Source organism: Petaurus breviceps, unplaced genomic scaffold (genome assembly GCF_028583685.1).
Source record: "Petaurus breviceps papuanus isolate PSGF00001 unplaced genomic scaffold, PetGlider_PUasm1.0 551, whole genome shotgun sequence".
Classification (NCBI taxonomy): Eukaryota; Metazoa; Chordata; class Mammalia; order Diprotodontia; family Petauridae; genus Petaurus; species Petaurus breviceps.
The window spans coordinates 26,101,783-26,125,488 of NW_027186372.1; the positions used below are offsets into that span (position 1 = coordinate 26,101,783).

Genomic DNA, 23,706 nt, shown 5'->3' on the forward strand with positions numbered 1-23,706 from the left:
GCATTGACCCGTTGCCTCAGCATTCATCCTTCCATTATAGGTGAAGGAGAAGTCGACTCTAACCTTGTGAGTTTCTTTTTTGTTTGTTTGTTTGTTTTTAAGCAATCGGGGTTAAGTAACTTGCTCAAGGTTACACGGCCAGTTATTTCTGGGTGTGGTGCTGAGTATCTGAGCCCAGATTTGATGCAGGTCATCCCGACACTGGAGCCGGCGCTCTTACTCACTGAGCCACCTGGCCGCCCCTAACCTTGTGAGTTTCAAAATGTCAGGAGTGTGAGCCATAAGAAGGTCCAGGAGCTGGTTCCAGACTGGATTTTGTAGCCAATCATTCTAGTATTAAAGTGCAGGAAGTGATTTTGACCCTTTGAACTCCTCCAGTAGCTGAGATGGGTAGACATCCAGCAATAATGTCCTGTTGAATGTGAACTTGGTGAGACCAATGCTTTGTAGAAACTCCAAATAGTCTTATCTCATTCTCCCAAGAGAACAAAGTGGTATAGGGAAAGTGTGCTCCTTTCATATGGGGGGGCAGTGTTTGTCCTCTCTTTGCTTTATTTTTGAAATAAATATCCCAATTCTAACTGGGCACTTCTTCATTCCTGAATTCCAAACAGATGTTAGAAAGTGGGTTGCTATTCACTGGTAACTAAGAGTGGGAGAATGTATCAGAAAGGGGGCTCAAGCTAATGGCATTAGAGAAAGACATCTCAATCCCTCAAGGGTACCCCTAGAATCCCGAGGGGGAAATGTGGCCAACTTTCCTCTGGAATAATGAAGCTAGAACACTCACTATGCAAGAAATTTTGTTGTTCAGTCATGTCTGACTCTTCCTGACCTCATTTGGGGTTTTCTTGGCAGAGATACTGGAGTACTTTGCCATTTCCTTCTCCAGTTCATTTTATAGATGAGGAATGGAGACAAACAGGGTTAAGTGACTTGCCCAGGATCACACAGCTAGTATCTGAGGTCAGATTTGAACTCTGGTCCTCCTGACTCCAGAACCAGCACTCTCTACACTGTGCCACCTTGCTACCCTTAAGAAAGAAATAGGGGGAGAGTAATATAAACTGATGTGGTGAAGATAACAGAGCCAAAAGAACTATATATAAAGATGATAATAATGTAAATAAAAACAACACTAAAAAGTAGCTAAATTCAGATTAATTTCAGTGATTAATATTGGTTCCACAGAATAGATAATGAAACATACCCCTTTTTCTTGGCAGAGGGATGGAGTTCTATATATAGGTCCTGAGTGTCAGGTACACTCCCAGATATGATTGCCCTGCTGATTGATTTTACTTAACTGGTTTTCTTTATAAGAAGGGCGGGTTTTCTGGAAAGACTGATGTACTGATGCTGGGCGAAGTGAGCAGAACCAGGAACACACTGTACACAGTAACAGCAACATTGTACAAAGATCGACTTTGATTGACTTAGCTCTTCACAGAATTGCAGTTATCCAAGACAATTCCAAAAGACTCATGATGGAAAGGGCTGTCCACATCCAGAAAAAGAACTATAGAGTTTGAACGCTGATTGAAGCATACTATTTTAACTTTCTTTGTTTTTTTTCTTAAGTTTTTACCTTTTGTTCTGTTTCTTCTTTTGCAACATGACTGATATGGAAATATATTTTACATGAACATGATTGTATATATGTAACCTGTATCAAATTGGTTACTATCTTAGGGAGGAGGGAAGGAAGGAAAAACATTTGGAACTCAAAATTTTATAAAAATGAATGTTTAAAATTGTCTTTCCATGTAATTCTAAAAATATCATTAAAAAAGGATTTTCAGGCTAGTGGGATAATAAGAAGATTGGGAGTTTTGAAGGGGTTTCTGTTGGGGAGAGATACTGGGAAATGTTTGTGGTATAAAAAAAGGATCAATAAAATTTTTAAAAAGGAGTTATTGGTATTAGTTTTATTGATACTATCTATCTTCTGCTTGCCCTCCCCAGGAATGACATGACATTAAAAAACAAACACAAATCCTTCCATGGCTTCTATTTCTTGTTAATCCTGCTGCTTGATTCTCAATACTCTCCAAAATCTGTTTCCAGAATCCTGTATAATCACTAGCCCTGAAGTCAGGAGGACCTGAGTTCAAATCCGGCCTCAGACACTTAACACAAAACCTAGCCGTGTGATCTTGGGCAAGTCACTTAACCCCAATTGCTCTACTTTCCCCTCTCCAAAAAAAAAAAAAAAGCAGAATCCTGTATTTGGAGTGCAGGGCCTGGGCCACTTTATTATCTGTGTGACCTTGGGTAATTCCCTTAACTTCTCTGAGTTTCAGTTTCTTCATCTGTAAAATGATGGAATTGGATCTTCTACCTCTAAAGCTATGGTTCTGTGAGACCAGAGAGAGATCCCAATTCTATAAACTGCTGCCCTCTAACCCCAGCTAGCTATTTCACAGATATTTGTTATTGGTCTACAGGGAATCAAAGCAAGGGAGTGTGAATGGTTTGGTGCAAGCCCGTCTTTACCACTGGAAAAAGATCTCTGCACCCATGGTCTTATGGGTATTCCTTTTCACTTTATAGCTTTGGTTCTTTGATATGTACAAAGTGAGGCATATTTTTAATGCTGAGCCAACGCTGACTTGTCCGGAGTCATTAGCACCACTGCCCTGAAAATCCTTCTATAAATCGCACTCTTAGGTCTGGGTCCTTGACAGGAGAAGAGAGGTAAAAGAAGGCAGAGAAGAGAGGATGGAGCTTTTTTAAATTTCCCTGATTCATTTCATTTTTGCATCAAAGATTTCAGTCTGAAGTCTCTGGAAGGGAGAAAGATCCAGATTTTGCCTCATTACTAATAAGTGTGGTTTTTGTGAACTGACTGAATTAAGCTGGAGTCACATCAAATGCCTTAATTTTCCACAAAAAGAATGGCCCTTTTTTTCTTGGCTTTACCAAATTTTTTAAAATTCCAAAGGATCTGACAGTAGGAAGAATAGGACAGGTCATGGCTGAAGTTCCTGTGATTTATAGGCAAGATTTGAGAAAACACTGTATTTGGAGGAAGTGGGCCTGGGTCTCCTCATTATCTGTATGACCTGGAGCAAATCAGTCTGTCTGTCTGTCTCTCTCTGTGTCTCTGTTTCTGTCTGTTTGCCTATCTCTGAATCTCTCTGTGTCTCCCCAAAGAAGGAATTTTATTTGATGCTTCAAATAAGGTCCCTTCCAGCTCTGAGTCTTATGAGCCTATGAATATTAAAGTAAGCCACTTGGGCATGGGCTCACTGGAAGAAAGTTAGAGATGGGATGTCCCTAGGCTTTCACAGCATCTCTACTTCTGGGCCCACCTTAGAAAGTTTATCTGCTTCACATCAGGAAATTGAAGCTTGAGATGGGTCCAAGAAAGGGGGTGAGGGGAGAGAAATCCCTCTTTCTTCAGCCCCTCCTTCAGAGAATTGCAGCCCAAGTTTTCTTTCCTCCTAAATTCCGTTCTTCAGGCTCCCCTGACTGTGGGTTCTTTGGGGTCTAGATACAGGCTCCCCGGTTTCTAGGCTTTGTCTTACCTCAGAGTCTAGGATTTTGGTCATCTGCACACCAGCCACTCTCCTTGGAGCATATCAACAACTTTGAAGAGGAAGAAGAGGAGGAGGAGGAAGAGGAAGATGAAGAGAAGATGGAGAAGGAAGAAAAGATGTTGGTGAGATCCCATGGAAGGTAAGAACCTCCACCTGCTTCAATATATCCACTCCTTCAGGAGTCCCTCACAGGACTTCTTCTAATAGTTCCAATTTACCAGGCTTTATATGAGTTTCTACTGCCAGGGCCTTTAAATCATGATCTTTTCTATGAAGGTCAGGATCCTGAATGGGGCCCAACATTATGGAACTTTCCTTGATCTTCTCTCTGCTCCTGGTTGTCCTGCTTATCACTGATGACCAAGAGTCTTCCTGTAGCTGATTAGGGGAGTTCCCTCTCCCATTTGATGAGGTTACTGGGAACCTTTCTTTCATTGCCTAACCTAGACTCAGAAGGATGGGATCTGGTTATGGGAGCTTCCTCTCTTCACAAAAGTGAGCTGACAGACCTGCTCATTCTCTCTGGGGCTCCCTTTCAGGTGGTCTAGAGTGGAGAGGAGCAGACCTGCATGGAGGTGTGTGAGAGAAGGTCAAAAGTTATGAAGTTGTGATCACTTTCTTCTAGGAACTGCAAATGGCTGCACAGACTCTGTCCTACGTCCCAGGAGGCCAGTCATCACAATGTCCTCTCAGCAAGGGGTCAGTGGCCATACTCAGGCTCTCTATGGGGACATGCCCTTCAGATAAGATGCCTCCAAACAAGGATCATTGTAATCTCAAATCCACTGGGAGGAATCTTAAATTGATTACAAACCTTAAATTGATCAGGAATTCACTAGATAACCACCTTACATGTGCTTGGCTTAGATGTTGTTAGATGTTGTTGCTATTATTCAGTTTTGTCTGATTCTTCAAGATCCCATTTGGGATTTACTTGCCAAAGATACTGGAGTGTTTCGTCATTTCCTTCTCCAATTCATTTTACATATGAGGAAACTGAGGCAAACAGGGTAAAATGACTTGTCTAGGGTCACACAGCCAGTATCTGAGGCTGGATTTGAACTCATGTCCTCCTAACTCCAGACCTGGGACTCTGTCCACTGCGTCAACTAGCTGCCTTCCTACTTAGATAGGCATCAACTTAAGGAGACGGGGGACCCTGTACTTCTCCTTTTGGCATCACCAATGCCTAGCAGAATTTCCTTACCTATTGTGAGTATCAGCTGCCTATCAATCATGTTTGTTCTGTGTTTTCCAGGGCAGAGATAATTTTCTTTGATAGAGAAAACAGGAATGAAAAAGGGGTCAGGCAAAATAACATGGAACTCCTTTTACCTTAGTCCAAAGGAGGAATTCCAGTGTTGAGAATACTGGGTTTTGTGACAGGTGTTTGGGGTATATATTCTAGGGGAAGAGCGGTCTTTATGTTGGATCACAGTTTTGTAAATTGAGTCACGGTCCTTACTTGTAGTATGATGCTCTACCACATGTACTGCCCCCCAAGAGACATTAAGATGCCAGGGTTTTTAGCACTAAAATTTTTACCATACTAAATCTCCTAGGGTGTGTTTTAATAATGCACCAATTATTGATTTGTTTAGGTGGTCAACTCCAAGGTGTGCCCTCAGACTTCGGCACTGTCACATAAAGTGTCCAGTTTGGGCGGGGCAGGAATTTTGCTATGATAACTATTTTCTAGGACCTCGTCCTTTACTTCCAATCTCCCCCACCACAGTCCATGCAATTTACTTCACATTTTCCTATCTGTCTTGTGGAATTAGACTGTAAGCTCCCTGAGGGCAGGGTGTGTGTATGTGTGTGTGTGTGTGTGTGTGTGTGTGTTTTGTCACAGTATCCCCTAGGCATTTGAGACAAGCTGTTGAATTTGAAACAGATATTTGAACTTGATTATCTACTCTGTTTAAGGCCAGCCCTGATAGTGCCAATAGCAAAGAATGGGAGTGATGTAGTCCCAGAAATGCCAGCCTCAATGGTGGCATGAAGAGGGAAAAGCAGCTGCCATAAGAGTTTAGTCATAGTATTTTGATAGGGGGAGACTTGGTTTCCACTTGCAAGAAAGCATTTGTCTTCCTGTACCTGGTCTGTCCACTGTCCTCTCCATTAATAACTCAGGGCTGAGGTGAAAGGCAAAAATTAATATCATCTTTTATCCTGAGAGCCTGCAAGTGAGGCCAGCCAGGCTCACAGGAGCCACTGGCTTAGCATTAACCATTTAGTGACACCAATTGTTGTCTGTTTTTCATTTTTTTTTTTTGCCTTTTTGAAGGGCAATTGGGGTTAAGTAACTTGCCCAAGGTTACAAGGCTAGTTTGTGTGTGTGTGTTTGTGTGTGGGTGTTAAGTGTCTGAGGCCCGAACCAAACTCGGGTCCTCCTGACTCTGGGGCCAGAGCTTTTACTCACTGCACCACCTAGAAGCCCCAAAACTTTTTTTCTTTTTGGAGGGCAATTGGGGTTAAGTGACTTGCCCAAGGTCACACAGCTAGTTTTTGTGCTAAGTATCTGAGTACAGATCTGAACTCAGGTCCTCCTGACTCCAGGGCCGGTGCTCTATTCACTGTGCCACCTAGCCACCCCTTGTTCTTCAGTTTTGAACAGGACCAAGACATCAGGGAGGTGATACCATGACATGTAAGTGAATTAGATTTAAGTGAGGGAGGACTGTGCCAAGTCACCAACCTCACTGTCTCCTCCAGAGTGTAATGGGAACAGGAATTTGAAGATCTTCCCTGCTCCTTAATAGCCCTGGGGGTAATTTGAAGACCTTCCCTGTTTTGCTAACGGGTGGAGCAGATCCCACAGAAGCTTCCCTGCTGTGAAGATAAACTCTGCCTCCTGAAAGGCTGAATGTAGTCACATGGAGCCTGTGATGGAGGAAATTTACTAAAGGGTGGAGCAGAGCCCACAGAAGCTTCCCTGCTGTGAAGATAAACTCTGTCTCCTGATAGGCTGAATGTAGTCACATGGAGCCTGTGATGGAGGAAATTTACTAAAGGGTGGAGCAGAGCCCACAGAAGGTTCCCAGCTGTGAAGATAAACTCTGCCTCCTGATAGGCTGAATGTAGTCACGTGGAGCCTGTGGTGGGAGGAGTCTGCTGAAGGGAAGCAGAGCCCACAGGAAGGTGGGAGCCAGAGCCAGAGAGATGGTGGGAGAGAGAGGAGGTCCATGCAAGGAGATAGTGAGGTTTATGAGTAAATATTGATCTAATATTGGTTTGTGGCTCTCAGTGTTATTATGGCTTCTGAATATCTTTGGTATTATGATGGAATTGGTTTACTGGTTTGGGGATTTGGTTTTCTAGTGTCTAAATAGGAGAGTTTGGTATATTTTGTGATCCAATGTCATGCTATATTTATAGTCACAGTCTTTATTGTGATCATGGGCGCTGTAAATATTGCATTTGCACTACACAGAGCCATCTGGGTCCAGTGGTGAGACCAGGACAACTGGAGATGGCCCAGGATGCATTGGGGGACCTTGGCCTTTTGAAGCTAAGGTCTTTAACAGGTTTCAGTATGACTGAGGCAACACCCATTCAGTGATTAAGGCTTAATAAGAAATGAGGTAGAGAAAAGCCTCTTTCCCTAGTTAAAAAAAAATGATCTGGGAGGAGAAGACCCTTAGGGTTTCTGGCCAAAACAGAAACAGTTGTTATTTACATTCATTGGGAGTCAATCAGGGCCCAAATAATGACCAGTACTTGGCCCGAGACCTATGGTTGGCCAATAAATGAGAGCCAAAGTGATTTGGGGTTAAGGCTGGTATTTTTTTTTTTTTGCCTTTTTTTTTGGGGGGGCAGTTGGCCAACGTCACATGACTAGTTTTTGTGTTAAGTGTCTGAGGCTGGATTTGAACTCAGGTCCTCCTGACTCCAGGGCCAGTGCTCTATTCACTGCCTAGCCACCCCAAGGCTGGTCTTTAAGAAAGAAAAAAACATTCAGAGATTAAAATTTACATTCCCTTTGGGTAGAGCACCTGCAGATAAGGGTGTGATACCCTATGTGGGCCGAGGGAAGGGAAAGAAAGAAAAAAGGAGAGGGAGAGGGGGAGGAAGAGGGGGAGGGAGAGGGACAGGGAGAGGGAGAGGAAGAGGGGAAGGGAGAGGGGGAGGGAGAGGAAGAGGGGGAGGGAGAGGGAGAGGAAGGAGTTGCCCAATTGGTCAGTTCCAGTTTGGTCCCCAGTAGGCAGCTCCTGCTACTCACAGAGGCTGTTTGTCCTTTGTTCTTGAAAAGGACCATGACATCTGGGAGGTGATGCCATGACAAGCAAATGATTTGGATTTAAGTGAGGGAGGGCTGTGCAAAGTCACCAGCCTTACTTTCTTCTCCCATGACACCAATTATCATATGTCAATCCACAAGCATTTTATTCATTATATACTATTATATATCTATTAAGCACCTCTTATATACCAAGCACCATTGCTAGGTGCCAGAAATACAAATGGAAAAAGAAACCCCAAAGTCTCTGTTCTCAAGCTGCTTTTCCAGGGGATCTCACAAATCTTGGTACACTCTTTATTCCATTTTGGAAAGACTCAAAAGAAATGCTTTTTGCAAAAAGTCTTTCCCAGTTTAGTGCTAGTGCCTTCCCTCAGAGATTACCTCCAAATTATCTGGTATAGACAGAGATACAGCTGGTAAATGTTTAACAACTGGCTAGGGCTGGGGGCTGGTGTGGGGGGGGGGCGGTTTGGGGAAGGGGGTAAAGAGAAAGCACAAGTCACACACTTAAGTTTAACCTGCGTCATTAACATTTTCCCCTGACTCTCTTAAATCTAGATAGTCAACAACACAATAAAACAAGTCGGGATTTGGAGCATTTGCTGATTTCCAAGGTGTACATGCTCACGATGAAAATGTAACAATCCTTTTTTTTCTGGTGGTTTTCCCCTTTTGTTCTGATTCTTCTTTCACAACGTGACTAATGTGGCAACATATTTAACATGATTGTGCAAGCAGAACCTGTATCAGATTGTTTGCTGTCTTAGGAGGGAGAGGGGAAGATTTGGAACTCAGAATCTTACAAAAATGAATGTTGGGGGCTGCAGCAGCCAGGTGGCACAGTGAGTAAAGGGCCAGCCCCAGAGTTGGGTTCCGGCCTCAGACACTTAACACCCACACAAAAAAAAACTAGCTGTGTGACCTTGGGCAAGTCACTTAACCCCAATTGCCCTCCAATAAAAAAAAGCAAAAAAGAAATGAATGTTGAAAATTATCTTTACATGTAATTGGAAAAAAATACTATTAAAAATGAAAAAAAAAAGAAAATTTAGTAACTGGCTCTCCGTTTGAGCTGGCTCCAGCACACTCCTGCATATAAATCTTTTTTGTACACAGTTGCTCGCGTGTTGTGTCCCCTAAGAGTCTGTGACCCTCTTGAAAGCAGGGATTCAGTTTTGCTTTTCTTTGTGTACCCCAACAAAAGGCCTGTCCTGTGGAAGAGGGATGAGATACTACTGTTCTTAGCCCCAGAAGACAGGATTAGGAACAATGCCTAGAAGTTGTAAAGAAACAAATTTAGGTTTGATGTCTGGGAAAAATGTCCTTACAACTTGTTGTTCAGTGGTTTCTGATTCTTAATGACCCCATTTGGGGTTTTCTTGGTAAAGGTACTGGAGTGGTTTGCCATTTTCTGTTCCAGCTTATTTTACAGATGAGGAAACTGAGGCAAATGGGTTAAGTGACTTGCCCAGGGTCACATAGTGTCTGAGGCTAGATCTGAATTCAGGTCTTCCTGATGTAAGGCCTGGGTAGGGAGTCCTGGGTAGGTGAAGGGGGTGGGAAAATGTCCTTGAGTAGAGAGAGGCTTGGTGACCACTTCTTGAGTATATTTTGTAGAAGACTGTTATTCAGCTATGGGGTTGGACTCATGGCCTTTGGGGCTCTAACTCTGACATTCTGTGATGCAATTGATTCATCAATTCATTTGAAGCTGTTGACCTAGAACCCTTACAAGATGAGTCATGAGATGCTAAAGTGTGTGTGTGGGGACCTTTCCAAGTCATCTAGTCCAACCTGCTCATGTCATAGATGGGTAAACTGAGGTCCAGGGAGGGGAAGTTACTAGATTTACCAAAATCAAGACTAAAATAAAGGCTGTAACTGACACATCAGTAAGAATGTGCCTCCTTTCCCCCAACTACGTGATCCCTACCAAGACACCCCTCTGTCTCCCTCCCCTTCCATGTCCCATGCAGTTTGGTGAATTGTTTAGGTGATGACAGAACCCAAATATTAAGAAATACTAGGATTGGTCATAGACCCTTGCTGGCAACTGATTTCTGTGATTAAAATATTGGCCAAGCTGTCCAAAGTTCGCTTTGCAACCCTAAAAATGACTTGCCCAAGGTCACACAGCTAGTTAATGGGAGAACCAGGCCTAGATCCAAGCCTCATGACTCCTATGTACTCACTTCTATTTCGCCACACTCCCTCTTCAGACAGTGGAAACTCCCAGTGACAGCAGGGGCTGGGTTCTTTTAGGCTCTGTATGGATCTGTACTGTGCAGACAATGAATATATACAAACCAGAGAGAAAGTCGCTATGCCAGGCTGTACGGCTTCCTCTGGTCTCTGTTTACCATTTCCCCTATTCATCATTAACAATTTTCTAAGCTATTCCTTTCAATGAGCCATTCTCAGGGGCCTCCCAGAGTTTGAAAACGACAAAGTTTGGAGAGGAGACTGTGGTGCTGGTTTGACCAGTTTAGAAGCAGTTTTAATGGAGATGGAAACATCTATCAACTCAACACAAATACCCCCTAAAATACAAACCAAAATATCTTCTTCGGCTGCATAGCAAATATGATGTAAGAATTTAACACCATGATTTTATCACTAGCGTAAATATAACTCACCATAAATAAATGTAAATTCATTGTACAAAAAACCCCAAAGACTCTTAATACAAATATGGTACATTGACAATTTCTGCAAACAGATTTTTTTTAAACTCTTAAAAACCAAGTTTTTTTTTTTTCTGGTTCTTGGACACACATCAATGAAGCTGGGCCAATAATACGGGGGGGGGGGGTAGTGGTGGTGTGTGAGGTGGGGAGGAGGGAGCAGGGAAGGAGGTCACAGAGATATTGGACTTTTGTGTTTAGTGTCCATAAAGAAGTGCTGCTAGAAAAGAGAATGAAAAAAGAAAAAAAAACACCAATTCACAAATTTCCAAAGGCTTCAGAGCTGACTTTTTCTGCTGCAGGAGTTAAGAATGTTAGCTTCGAGAAGGAATTTGAGGTGGGCGATTTTTGGGGTGGTGTCATCTTTCTACATTTACCTCAATGTATTTACCTTAATGTATCACCTAGGAGAGGCCTGTGAAGATTAACCATTCCCAGGGAAATCCATACCTTATAAAGTAAATCAACTTCAAACCTGAAGGTTTCAAGGGTTATCTGTTTCCCTGGGGTGGGGGCGGGGCAGGGAAGGAGGGGACTTTTAGATCAGCCATTTCATTAGCCTCCTCTCAGACAACTACAGCCATGTGGAGTGGGTTGAACTCTTACTGATCAACATTTGCTCTTCCGGAGTCTAAAGTCCAAATTCCAGAATTGACTGATATTTGCAATGGGTGTCTTTTAGCAATAGCCTGGTGTCTGCTAGTGTTAATAGAGAGCTTCAATTCATCTCACCTGGGGTCATAAGAGGACGTAGGTGTCTTCTTTCAGCTGCCAGGACTACATTTTGATTGAAAACCACTGTTCAAGATGGTGGAATGACAAAGTGTCCTGAGCCCTTCTAATGGCTGTAGAGTCAGGGCTCACACAGAGAATGTGGCTTCACAAGAGGGCCACACTCAACCCTAGGGCTGGCATAAGACTGCTGGAGTAGCACCCCACCTTGATTGGGAACCCTGGATTGAATGTGGCAAATCAAGTATTAAGGATGAACTCATCAGCTCAATAGCAGATTGAGAGATTCTGATCAGTCAATAGCTGTTCTTTCCAGGATGAATCTGACCAACCAAACAGTACTGTGTGACCCAACAGACCTAGGATTTGTGGCTCTTCTAGTAACTTCATTAGCAACAAGTAGTGAGGATCTGGGCATCTAACTGCTAATGAATCTGACAATTCCATCACGTTGGGAAGCACTTCCAGCTGGATGGAGAAAAGGAATGATTCTCTCCATAAGAGAATTCTAAGCTTTTACCTGTTGATAATCAGCCCCTGGGGTAACTCATAAAATCCTAGACCTGGAAGGGACCTCAGAAGCCATCTAGTCCAACCCCCTTATTTTACAGATGAGAAAACGGAGGCTCAGAGAGGTTAAGTGACTTGCTGATGGTCACACAGGAAGTGTGACAGGGCTAGCATTTGAATCTAGGTCCTCCAACTCCAAATCCAGTGTTATTTTTATTGTACCACACTGCCTCTTATCTTCCTTTCCTGCCCACAGCTCTCTTCCAACACTTTAGGGATATTGCCCTGGTGGTAGGGTCACAGAACCCAGGTGGAGAGTAGTGCCTCTTAGGAGTTCTCTCATAGGAGGCTCCTGTTCTCCCCTTTCCTTCCTTGGGACATGAATGTATTCAATTAGCTTCAAGTCTCTCTTCTCCTCTCTTTCTTTGCAGCAAAATTGGCCCAGCTGATAGGCATGAACCCACTTTCACAGTTTCCCCTTTGAATTCCATCTCTCGTGGGGCACAGGTTGCCCAAAGAGGCACTTTAAATGTTTTCAGCTCCCCATGGCCAAAGCACCCTGTGAAGAGAGAAAAAGAGTCCCCACCATGGGACATTTACCTCAATGCATGTCTGACATTTCCATTAGAAAAGGGATTCCTATCATCCTATAGGCAGGTGGAACTTTTGAACAGTTTAAGTAGGGAGCTGGGAGTGAATGGAAGCATTTGTGAGAGAGATTCCGTGCCCCTAAACTTAACAAGTGTTCATTTACCACTTCCCTCTCTATGCCACTTCTCCTCCCCTCAACAGACCTATATCTGACCCTAAATGAAGTGATTCCTCCCTGATATTTATTGAGATCTCATGAGATCATAGATTAGAACTGGAAAGGACCTTAGAGGCCATCTAGTTTGATCTCCCCATTTTACAGATAAACTCACAACCAAAGAGATAAAATGATTTACCGAAGGTCACATAGGTAGTAAGTAAGCATCAGAAGTGGGATTTGAACTCAGGACAACTGACTGTGGAGTCATTGCTTTTCTGACTGTACCAGGCTTCCTCCTTTGGTCAGAGCTGTCCTTTGTACCCACCCCCCAGGAAGATATAGGAATAGATTGCTGTTGAGTATCTGTAGCTCAGTTTCCTATCTTGGCAACAAATCATGGAGAAGACTAGATAAAGGCCCCTAGGCTAAAAGGGTTTTTTTTTTAACTTAGGGATGTGAAGGTCACACATGCTTCATGAGTACTGTGTCCTGTGGGTCCCTGGTTGTTCATCCTAACCCTGATGCTATTCCATGTGCTGTAGGCATGAGTGAAATTTTAAGTTCCCTCCTGGAGGGCAGGACTAGTTGGGTGGGTGGGGAAGATTACTGATTTTCTTTTAGAGTCAGAAAAAAGCAAGGGCAAGCACCATCTCCAGCAGGAGACCACCACCAAGAAACCTCATGTACTGCGTGTGGGTGGGCACTGCCCAATAGCCCTTGGAGGACAGCTGTTCAGTCCTTGAGTGCTCTTGGGGCTGAAGTCCCTGGAGTCCAATGTGGTTCGGAGGAGCAGGAGGAGACAGGTACCAAAGAGGAGAATGGGCAAGGTGAGGACTGCGGGATATGCTGAAGAGCCGGGGCCTGACCATGACCTGTGCCTCTAGGCAGGCAGGCACCACCTGCCCTCGGTTCCAAGCTCTGACAGGTATTGCTTCTCCAGAGAACCACGGGCACCGGAAGTTTCCTTCCCACTTGAAGCCTGCAGATATCAGCACGAGGTCATAGATGGCTATGTTGGCAGAGGTGGGCACAAGATGGAAGGCCTTAAGGAACAGCCATAGTCGTGCGATGGGGAGAGCTGGAGGCTGTGGGGATGCCATGGGTCAAACAATGAATTCTTAGTATCAACACAGAAGAAAATGAGGAAGAAAAAGCACGCACTGCCGTTTTTGTGTCTTTTTTTTCTTTTTTAAGCTACGGGAGAAACCAACCACGGAGAGGTCATGGAAGAGCATGCACAGGCCCAGCTCTTGGCTTGGGTCAAGGTGTGCTTGGGGTATCTGGTTTGGTTCCATGTCCAGCCCACAGGTCACCAGTTTCCTGAGCCAGCCCTGACACAGTCTGGAGGCGGTCCCTCCCCTCCACCTCCTGATAGGCTCTTATTAGGGAACCTCTCCACTTAGCAAGTGGTGGCCAAGGACTGGTGGATGGGCGGCTGGAAGCAGCGCACGTGCTCCACGGTGGTACTGTCTGTCTCTACTGACTTCATATATTTGTTCAAGATTGCAAAGACCTCGTTGTTGAGGATCTGGTATTTGCGGATTCTGTCGGCCATCTTCTTCAAGGGCTGTAGCAAAGATGGTGTGTGGGGGTGGGAAACACAAGGAGGGACAAAGAAAGAGAACAGAGAGGTGAGGGAAGGCACCAGAGGCCCAGAAAAGTCACTTGCCAAGGGTCACACAGCTAGAAAGTGTCCAGGTTCCTACTCCTATAGCAAAACCCAACCAGATATTCTCAGTGATACAATGATCCAAGACAATCCCAAAGAACTAATGATGAAGCATACTATCTACCTCCAGAGAAAGAACTGATCTTGTCTGAATACAGACTAAAGCATGCTATTTTTTAAAACTTTCTTTTATTCAAATCTTTTTGTTCAAAATGACTAATATGGAAATGTTTTACATGATTGCACATGTATAAACAATATCTGATTGCTTACTATCTCAAGGAGGGAGAGAGAGGATTTGGAACTGAAAACTTAAAAACAAAACTTTTAAAATTGTTTTAACATGCAACTGGGGAAAAATTATATATATATATATATATATATATATGAAAATACAGATACCTAAAAAAGGCAATGGGGGTGGGGTGGGGCTGTATGCCTTCCCTGCCCTGTGAGGTGACCTGACTCATCCACTAGTCTTACGAGCTCCAGGCTCATAGCTCCCATGAACAACACCTCCTCACCCAGCTCAGTGTCTTCATGCCTCCCTTTATTTGTCGGAACAGTCCAATTTCTTTTATTTGATTTTGCTTCATTTTAATTTAATTTTCCACCTCTTCTGCTCTCTTGCGCTCTCTCTCTACATTCTGCCTGAGCCCCCCATTCGCCCGCCTACCCTGTTCAACTCACCACATTCTTTATGATTTCGTCCTTCCCATCCTGCCTCTGCACCTTCAGTAGATGGTAGCAGAAGTCGAACAGATCAAACCGTCGCTGCTGTCCCAGGAGGACGATGACTGAGCAGCCGGCCCAGTTCAAGCCATCTCCAAAGCACTGCCTGGGAGGGAAGAAAGCAGGGACCTGGAGTGAGGGGGAAGCTTGGGAAACCAGAGCCTCCTATGTCCCTGTGCCTGGACCAGGACTGGTAGCCCGGTCCCAGACATCCCTGATCATCCTTAATCTTCATCATCCCTACCTGTAGTGGGCATGAAAGAGTATATTTTATCCGTGGGCTTTGGGGATGACACATGATATAATGGACATCAGATTTGAGTCAGAAAGGCCCTAGTTCAAATCCCACCTCAGATACTTTCTAGCTGTGTGACACTTGGTAAGTCACCTGACCTTTCTGTGTCTTGCTCTCCTCATATGTAAAATGAGGAGGTTGGACTCAATGACTTCTAAGGTGCTTTCTAGTTCTATATCATGATCCTCTGAGACAAGAGGCACCAGGCTATTATAATTACTATCATTAATAAAGATAATTTTTAATGATAGCTAACATTCATATCACTCTTACTATGTGGCAGACACTGGGCTAAATGCTTTACAATTATTATCTCTTTTGAGCCTTACAACAACCCCCACTTTTCAGCTGAGGCAAAGGGAGGTCAAGTGACCTGTCCAGGGTCATAAAACTAATAAGTATCTGATGTGGGATTTGAACTCAGGTCTTCCTGACTCCAGACTCAACTGAGAAACTTGGAAATCCTACTCAGGAACCCAGAATAGGTGCTTATTACCTTTCATATAAAATCCAGACTTCTGATCCTGGCTTTCAAATCCGGTTCTACACAGCTTAACCCACCTTACCTTTAAACGCTAGCTGACTGACAGACAGACATACCTCTTACTAAATAAACCCTTTAATCCAGCCAGGTCAGTATCCTCTCTTTGCCTCTGCTTCTTTCAACTTCTCTACCTTTGCTCTCCCTATTTCTTTCTTCTGGAATGCCTTCTCTCTTCCTCTCCAAATATCATTCATCCTTTGAAACTTAGTTTGAGTCCTTTCTCTCCTAAGTAGTCTCTTCTAATGACACCACCCGACCATGGCTTTTCTCCTTTCTGATTTTTTTTTATATTTGTTAGTTATATTGAACAATGAATACCTTTATCCATCATTCAACTATTTATACATCTTATTTTGCCTACTTTGTACCCTTTGGGCTTGCTACAGTTTCTGTACGTATATCATTATCTTTCCAAAAGACTATAAGCTTCTTGATGGTAATGCCTCTTTAATTTTCCTTGTCTTGTATTCCCTCCACCCCCCAATAGTGATCTCTAAGAGTGAATCACTAAATACCCAGCAGGGAAACTTTAGAGGTGGGTGGCTGCTGCCCCACACCTCCCCAGTCACTCACTCAGCTGTAAATTCGTTGGTCCCCACTGGGATACAGTATACAAACTGCATGGCACTCCAGAGACGGTGAAACTCCACACACTCGTCCACATGCATGACGCCATTGGTAGGGGGTGGGCCTCGCCATATAGGATCCTGGAGGTAGCTCCGGATGCGGGTCAGGATGACCTCAAACATGGACAGTCCACAACACAGTCGCTCCTTGGTCAGCAGATCTCCCTCCCGGGCAATTGCAATTTGCTGGGGGGGAAAGTGTCTGTGAAAGCTTATGGGTAGTTCTCTCTTTTTCCTCCTATTCTCCTTTGAGATCTTCTCCCCTTTCCCCTCGTCCCCAAGCTAGCAGAACCTGGAGTCTTTTGACAATGACTAAGGGCTTGGAGGGGGGCAGGATGCCTATGGATCCTTCACTGCTCCATGATTTCATGCTTTTATTGTTGTGGATATTGTCTCCACTTCTACAGACTGGGACCCTTCCATATCAGAGTCCTATCAGAGGCATCACCCTGTAGGCCATCCTTCTAAGTGACCTGAGAAGGTTCTGTAGGATGACAGTCACATAATCCGTCACCAGATCCTACCAGAAGTCCCCTATACCATTCCCCCAATTTACTTTATATCTATTATGTGTCAATTTATTTATGTATATGTTGCTCCCCCCACCAGAACCTAAGCTCCCTAAAGATAGGGATTATTTGATTTGTGTCTTTGTAGTCTGGGTTCTTGGCACATTGATAATGCTAGCTGACTGATGCCTTTTCAGTCTGGTAGGATTTGCCAGAGGTCAAGCTCTGCTGCCATCATTCCAAGACTCCAGGGTCACTTCCAAACCATGCTGAGGACTTTGGTGCAACAGAATACTAAGCTTATAAAAATCAGCACAATATTTGAGGGTAAACCCACCCTGGCTCTCTTACCATCTGTCCTGCTACTCTCCACCTGAAACAGTACCTTTGGACTGGGCTACCAGGAAAAATACCCCCTCCCCCCAGTCCCTGGGAGAGTTAATTCATTCATGTTTGGAACCTCTGCCCTGGCTTTAGCTGTTTTGATTGGTGAGCGAGAGCCAACTCAACTAGACTGCCATACGTAGCCAGCCCCAGCCTATCAGACCATCCTCACACCCCATCCAGTCATCCATCCTGGCCATCTTGTTATCATCCCTTTGCCCCTCAAGCAACATGACCACAGTGCCACTGGCATGAAATGGATGTTTCAACTGACTGCCCTGTGGATCAGTTCAACATTCTTTCTGTCCCTAAACATTAGACAGAACCTAAAATTTAGGGACCAGATCATAAAATGCCACTTTTTGGGATTGTCTGGATGGAAGCCTTCCCAGAAATGCCTCATTCTGCCATGTCCCTAAGATGCTAGACATGTAAAAGTAGTGGCCTTATAAAGTTAAGGATCCTCCCCCACCCTTGCTCCAGGAAATAGTCAGGCTCAAATGTAATCAATGAACAATCATTTGTAAAGTTGGGGCTTATAATTCATTAGAAAAGCCTGTTGCAACGGAGCCAGGGAATGCTATGACAATTGCAAATAAGAGAACAGTCAAGGAAAGGGAATGTTGAGCATGAAGATGTTCTTGGTATATCTCCAGTTCTGTCTTGGGGGAAAGGATGCCCTAATTTTAGGTGACCAGTTTTGTTCTTTTAGACAGAAATATTCCCAGAGTTGAGATTAATTACCCTCACTTGGCTCTACTATCCCTTATAATAGCCAATGCCCTTGGCTCTAATTTGGTGCTTCCCAAATAATCTTTTGACCTCTGTCTTCTAAGCAGACTTATCCACTAGGAAGGGAAGCCTTGTACCAATGACCAGCCCTCTCAGACCAAATAGCTACAGAACGTTAGTAGGGGGAGTTGCCACTACTACATATCATATTCAGGATTAGGGGCTGGCGATACAAGGGCAAAAGGAAAAACAGTCCCTAACCCCAAGGAGTTTTCATTCTACTGAGTGAGATACAGAAGGGTTAAACAGAATAGCTGTGTTCACACAGCAAGTGAAAGACAATTGACTTGTAACCAAACACTTTTCCTATTACTCACAATAGTAGAACCCTGACTTCTGCAGGTCTCGAAGATAAATTCCAATTCTCAACAATGCAAGGGGGACCTCTGGCCTTTGTTAAGCTGGGGGTGAGGGTGGGTTATCCTTGACACATTCAAGGCCTCCTGCATACTCCGAGTACAGGGTTTCTGGAGAACATGGCAACTCCAGAAGACAAATTCAGTACATAGCACAAGCCCTTAGACGCTGTCCTAGCTGTTGCTGAGTCCTCTGATGAACTCTTACTGGCCTCCAAACTGTTTTCTTAGCTTTCCTGTAGTTGTTTGGATGACTAACTTCTGGACCATATCTTGATGGGAGAAGGGTTTACAAAACTGCTAACTCCTTTCCAACTTGGACAGAACCTAAAGGGAATTTAACTGGGTAAATATTGAGTGTTTGACTAGGGAATTCTAACAGGCCCAAGGACAATTTATTAAATAGAACCATGAAGCAATTCATAATTTCCTAAATGCAAACAGACGCCAGGCATTAAGAACTGGAGACCAGATTCTTGTGGGAGAGTGCTAACAGAGAAGACAAGTTTGCACACTGCTGGGCTTAAGGGATTATTACTCCCTAAAAGGAAATCTTCTTGGACTATCTGATCTTACCCCTGGGGAACTAGCCTGAAAATGTGCTCATTAACATGGTATCTGAACTGCTGTGCCAGGATGCTCTGGAAAGGCCCCTCCCGCTCAAATAACAACAATAATAGGCACTCAGAGGGCTTTAAAGATTGTGACACACTTTACATAAACAGGGTGTCCCTAAAGTCTTAATGCAGTTTAAAGCCTTCAGCTTAGTGCAGTTTTAAGCTATTCAATTAGAACTGCACTAAGACTTTAGGGACACCCTGTATATTAAACATGGCTCCAATCTCTCTTTCTAACTTTTCCAACATTGTTGTTGTTTGGTCATTTTCAGTTGTTTTGACTCTTTGTGATCCCATTTGTGATTTTCTTGGTAAAGACACTGGAGTGGTTTGCCATTTCCTTCTCCCACTCATTTTATAGAGGAGGAAAATGAGGCAAGTAGATTAAGTGACTTGCCCAGGGTCATCCAGCTAATATCTCAGGCTAGATTTGAATTCAGGAAGATGAGTCTTCCTGACTTCAGGCCTGGTGCCACACTCCAGTTGCCACCTAGCTGCCCTTTATAATACATTACTCCCTTTTATACATGCTATGGTTCAGGTAGGCTGGCCTTCTCACATCCAACACTCCATTTTTGTCTCCTCCATGCCCAGAATTCACACCTTCCTTACCTTTCTGCTTCTTAGAATTTGGTCTCCTACCTCCTCCATGAGGCTTTTTCTAATGACCTTCTGCCCATTTACATTGTCTTGTATTTATTTTGTATATGCTTCTGTGAATACATGGTGTCTTTCCTGATGGAGTGTGTAAGATGCCTGAGGGCAGGCACTGTTGCATTTTTTTTATTCCCATTGTCTATCAAAGTGCCTGGCATATAGTAGGTTCTTAATAAATGCTTGTTGAATTAAATTGAAGGAATCTTAGAACCTAGAAGATCAGAGTTGGAAGGAATATAAGAAATTATCTAGTCCAGTTTCTTTATTTTACAGGGAATGAAACAGAAGTCTAAAGAAGGGATATTATTTGTTTAAGGTCACACATTAAGTGAGTAGCAGAGAAGGACCTGGATTTTCAAGTCTCTCAGACTTGGTTCAGCCTTCAAGCCCCTTCCATTCCATCAATGGGTCCCTCTAAAAGGCTTTAATCCTGAGATTATTCACCAGGAGACTTTGACTGATCAAAGGACCCTACAATTTCCAACCTCTTCTCTTTCTTCACCCTTCATTTGAGCCCTCCCTGTGGGATGACAGAAGAAACAGAAGATGCCAAGAAAAAGCCCATTAAGTATCTGCAGTGGGGATTGCAAGGGGGTGTGGAAAGCTGGGAGCTTCTGGGTTATGTCTCCACTACCCACCCCCTCTATTGAAGAAAAGAGCTGGGTGATGGTATTAAGTCTTCTGCCAAGGCCAACAGTTAACCAGGCTATTTAGGGCAGTCTGATGGAAAGAACAGAGCCTATACAAGTCACTATATAGTCTCTGCCTTACATGGGGCAGTGAGTGGAGAGTATATAGGGAGAAGCTTACAAGCTTATGGGCCTGGATGGGCAGCACAGATCCCACAGTGTGGCTCTGGGAATGTCCCAGGTGTTACAAGTGCTTTCCTGGTGACATGTAGCAGGGTCTAGAATTAGTGCTATGTCCTATGAATCTCTGTATCCCCCAAGTGTCCTCACGCACCCAAAATATCTCTGGTACTTAATAAAGATTTGTTTAATTGAATTGAATTGCTTCTCCCCTGGGGGTTGGGTTGTTTGTACGCCTGAAATTCTGTGTGGTATTTCTTGCCATGTTTTCCTGAGTCTTGGAGTAAGCATGTCTACATCTGAAGGACTGTCAGTCATATAAGATACATCTGGGATGGATGCCACATTCCTAAAAACAATCGTGGGACCATCAGTTTGTAGTTCATCAAATCTACCCCTATCATTTTATACAAGAGGAAAATGAGGCTTAGAGAAGTTAAATGAATTGTCCAGGGTCACATAACTAATGCTGAGGTGAAATTTGAACTCAGGTCTCCCTGACTCTAAGCCTAAGACTCTATCCACCATGCTACCCAACTGCCTAAGTCTCTCTGACCCATTTCCTCACCCAGAGAGCATGGTTGTGACATGGTGTCAGGACCCTAGGTCTTCTAGGCAGGGCTGTATAGTAGAAAGAGCCTTGGGAATGCCTGGGTTTGTATCTTACCTCACACATTTTACTAGCTTTGCTCCACTAAGCAAGCCATTTAACTTTTCTGAGCCTCAGTTTCTTCATCCATAAAAGGGACATAATAATAGCACCCACCTCACAAAGTTGCTGTGAAGGTAAAATGAGATAATATATTTAAAATGCTATATAAACAGAAGTTATTGTTCCAATTATTATTATTAAGAAGCTGGCAACTGAGACACAGTCCGCTAAATACATTCCGTAGGGAAGCAGTCTTTAAGTATTCGTTTCTATTTTCCTTCTGAACTGAAATTTCAGCTCTTTTTTCCCCCCTTTTTGGAGGGCAGTTGGGGTTAAGTGACTTGCCCAAGGTCACACGGCTAATAAGTGTTAAGTGTCTGAGGCCAAATTTGAACTTAGGTCCTCCTGACTCCAGGGCCGGTGCTCTATTCACTGTGCCACCTAGCCGCCCCTTTCTACTTCCTGGTGGATAATTCACTTAGGAAAAGACCAAATTGAAGAGACAGAGAATTTAAAGTTCCACTTAATCCACACACCTGGATTAACCCACCCCAAGTCATTTGGACAGGGATAGCTTCTAAACTCAGACAGCATATGGGCATAACCATAGACAGGCCTATCTCAGCTTCCAGGGAAGACTCCACACTGTGAATAAGTAGACTGCTGGCCCCAAACGCTGGGAGGTTCTGTCCTTGCCAGTGTAGCAGTTGATATCCTGATAGCTTACTGTTGCTTTCTCTTCAAATCCAAGGAGGAATAAAAAGAACCCCAGTGTTCTCTGTAATGGCTTTGTATCTCCACTCTCCTCCGATGTTCACTATCACCAGGAAAATCTTTTCTCACCTAGACTATTTCAACAGTCTCCACACTCATCTCTCCAACTCCAATTTCCTCCCAGAATTAGGGAATTTTATAACCAGAAAGAACTTCCGAGCCCATCTAGTCCAACCCACACTCAAAGAGAATCCTCACAAGAACAGACCAGATAAGGAATCATCGAATTTCTTCCACCTGAAGCCTCCTGTGAAGTGTAAGCCACCACTTTTGGACGGTGTCACTTGTTAGGAAGTTTTTCCTGACATCAAACTTAAATTTTCCCCTTTGTAGCTACCAACATTGCTCATAATTCTTCCTTGTGGAGTCAGAGAGAAAAAAAAAATCAATCCATTTCCCAAATGATATCCGTCTAAATGCATGACCAAAGCTGTAATTTTCCCCTCTCCATCTTGAACTTGCTTTTCCTCCAGGCTAAATATTCCCAGTTATTTCAACTGATTCTCAAATAACAAGGACATTAGGCCCTTCACTATCCTGATTAACATGCTCTGGAGGGTCCTATGTATGACCTTTGGAAAAGCACTCTTTTAAACCTTCAGCTTCTTCATCTGTAAAGTGGAGACAATATTTATACTGCCTACCTAAGTGGACTGTTGTGAAGAATAACTTTAAAGCCCTATAGAAATGTAAGTTGTTAGAGAAATACTTCCTTAATAATATTCTGTTGTCCTGTAGTAGCTAAGGCAGTTCTTGAAGGACCCTGGATTTCTACTATTCATATTACCTGACATTCTGGGTCAGGCTGGGCCAAAGCTCTCTTACACCAGATCCAATCCAATGTGTTGTCAAATTCATCTCCCTAGTGGACAACTCAGACCACACCATTTCTCAAGATACTTCTGTGGCTCTCCATAACTCACCAAATGACATACAAACTTCTTAGCCTAGTATTTAAGGCTCCCTACAAGCTGGTTTGAATTTACCTTTTTAGGCTTAGCTCAAATGACTCTCCTTCCTGTATTTACATTCCAGTGCTGCTGTAGGAGGAGTGAGGAGAGCTTGGCATAGAATGGGTGACCTAGTTCAAAGGCAGTCTCCTAAAGGATCATCACCAAGCCCCGCCCCTCCTCCTGTTTTAGCTTGAAGATCAAAGTATGTAAGGCTTGCCCACCTCCCCTTTTAGGGTCTGAGAACTGGTGGTTTCCTTTGCCCTGAATCTCATTTTCCTAGCATTTACTCACTCATGCCCTGGACCCTGGGTGTCTCAAATTAGGCTTTCAGCCTTCCCTGGTATGAATAAAAATGTGCCAGTATGAATGACTTGTGCCTCTGTATATTACTGATCTCTCTGATTTTGTGTGTGTGTGTGAAATCTCCTTAAATCCTAAGACTGTTAGAATGCCTGGGGACACCCACAGAGAGGTTGAGGGAGGTTTTCCCTCTACTTGGGTGCTTACCTGAGGGGTCCCCAGCCGCTCTATGAGAGGGACGAGGTGAAGAGGGGCATACTTTGCTTCTAGTCTCTTCATCCGGACTTCCAAGCGTTCCCCTTCTGTTTAGGTAAACAGTGAACAGAAAATGAGAGCAAATAATGACCCTTGCTTGAGACACTATCCCGGTATAATGTCTAGGGAGGCACTTATAAATGGGCTTGGAAGTCAGATTTAAACTACGATTATTAATCAATGAGTTCCACTTGTGTGTAAAAGGCATGAAAGCCCCAAGCTATATGCTTAGTTGGACCGAAATGGTAAAATTCTCTGCTTTTTCACTATTAAGCCCCATCCATCCATCCCTTGTTGGGAGTCACTAACTCTTGAACATC

At 43.7% G+C, this 23,706-nt stretch overlaps 1 protein-coding gene across 1 annotated transcript in view; it reads right to left on the reverse strand.

Annotated features, from left to right (window-relative positions):
- Nucleotides 1-10,256: 10,256 nt before the first annotated feature.
- The window catches only part of CYFIP2 (cytoplasmic FMR1 interacting protein 2), a 143,066-nt gene continuing 129,616 nt past the window's right edge, over nucleotides 10,257-23,706 (reverse strand). The window contains exons 29-32 of the mRNA XM_069102493.1: nucleotides 23,339-23,433; nucleotides 16,276-16,514; nucleotides 14,822-14,969; nucleotides 10,257-14,029 (exon numbers count right to left, since the gene is read on the reverse strand). Coding sequence (XP_068958594.1) covers nucleotides 13,862-14,029; nucleotides 14,822-14,969; nucleotides 16,276-16,514; nucleotides 23,339-23,433 — 650 coding nt within the window. The 3' untranslated portion in view covers nucleotides 10,257-13,861. The remainder of the gene's footprint in view (nucleotides 14,030-14,821; nucleotides 14,970-16,275; nucleotides 16,515-23,338; nucleotides 23,434-23,706) is intronic.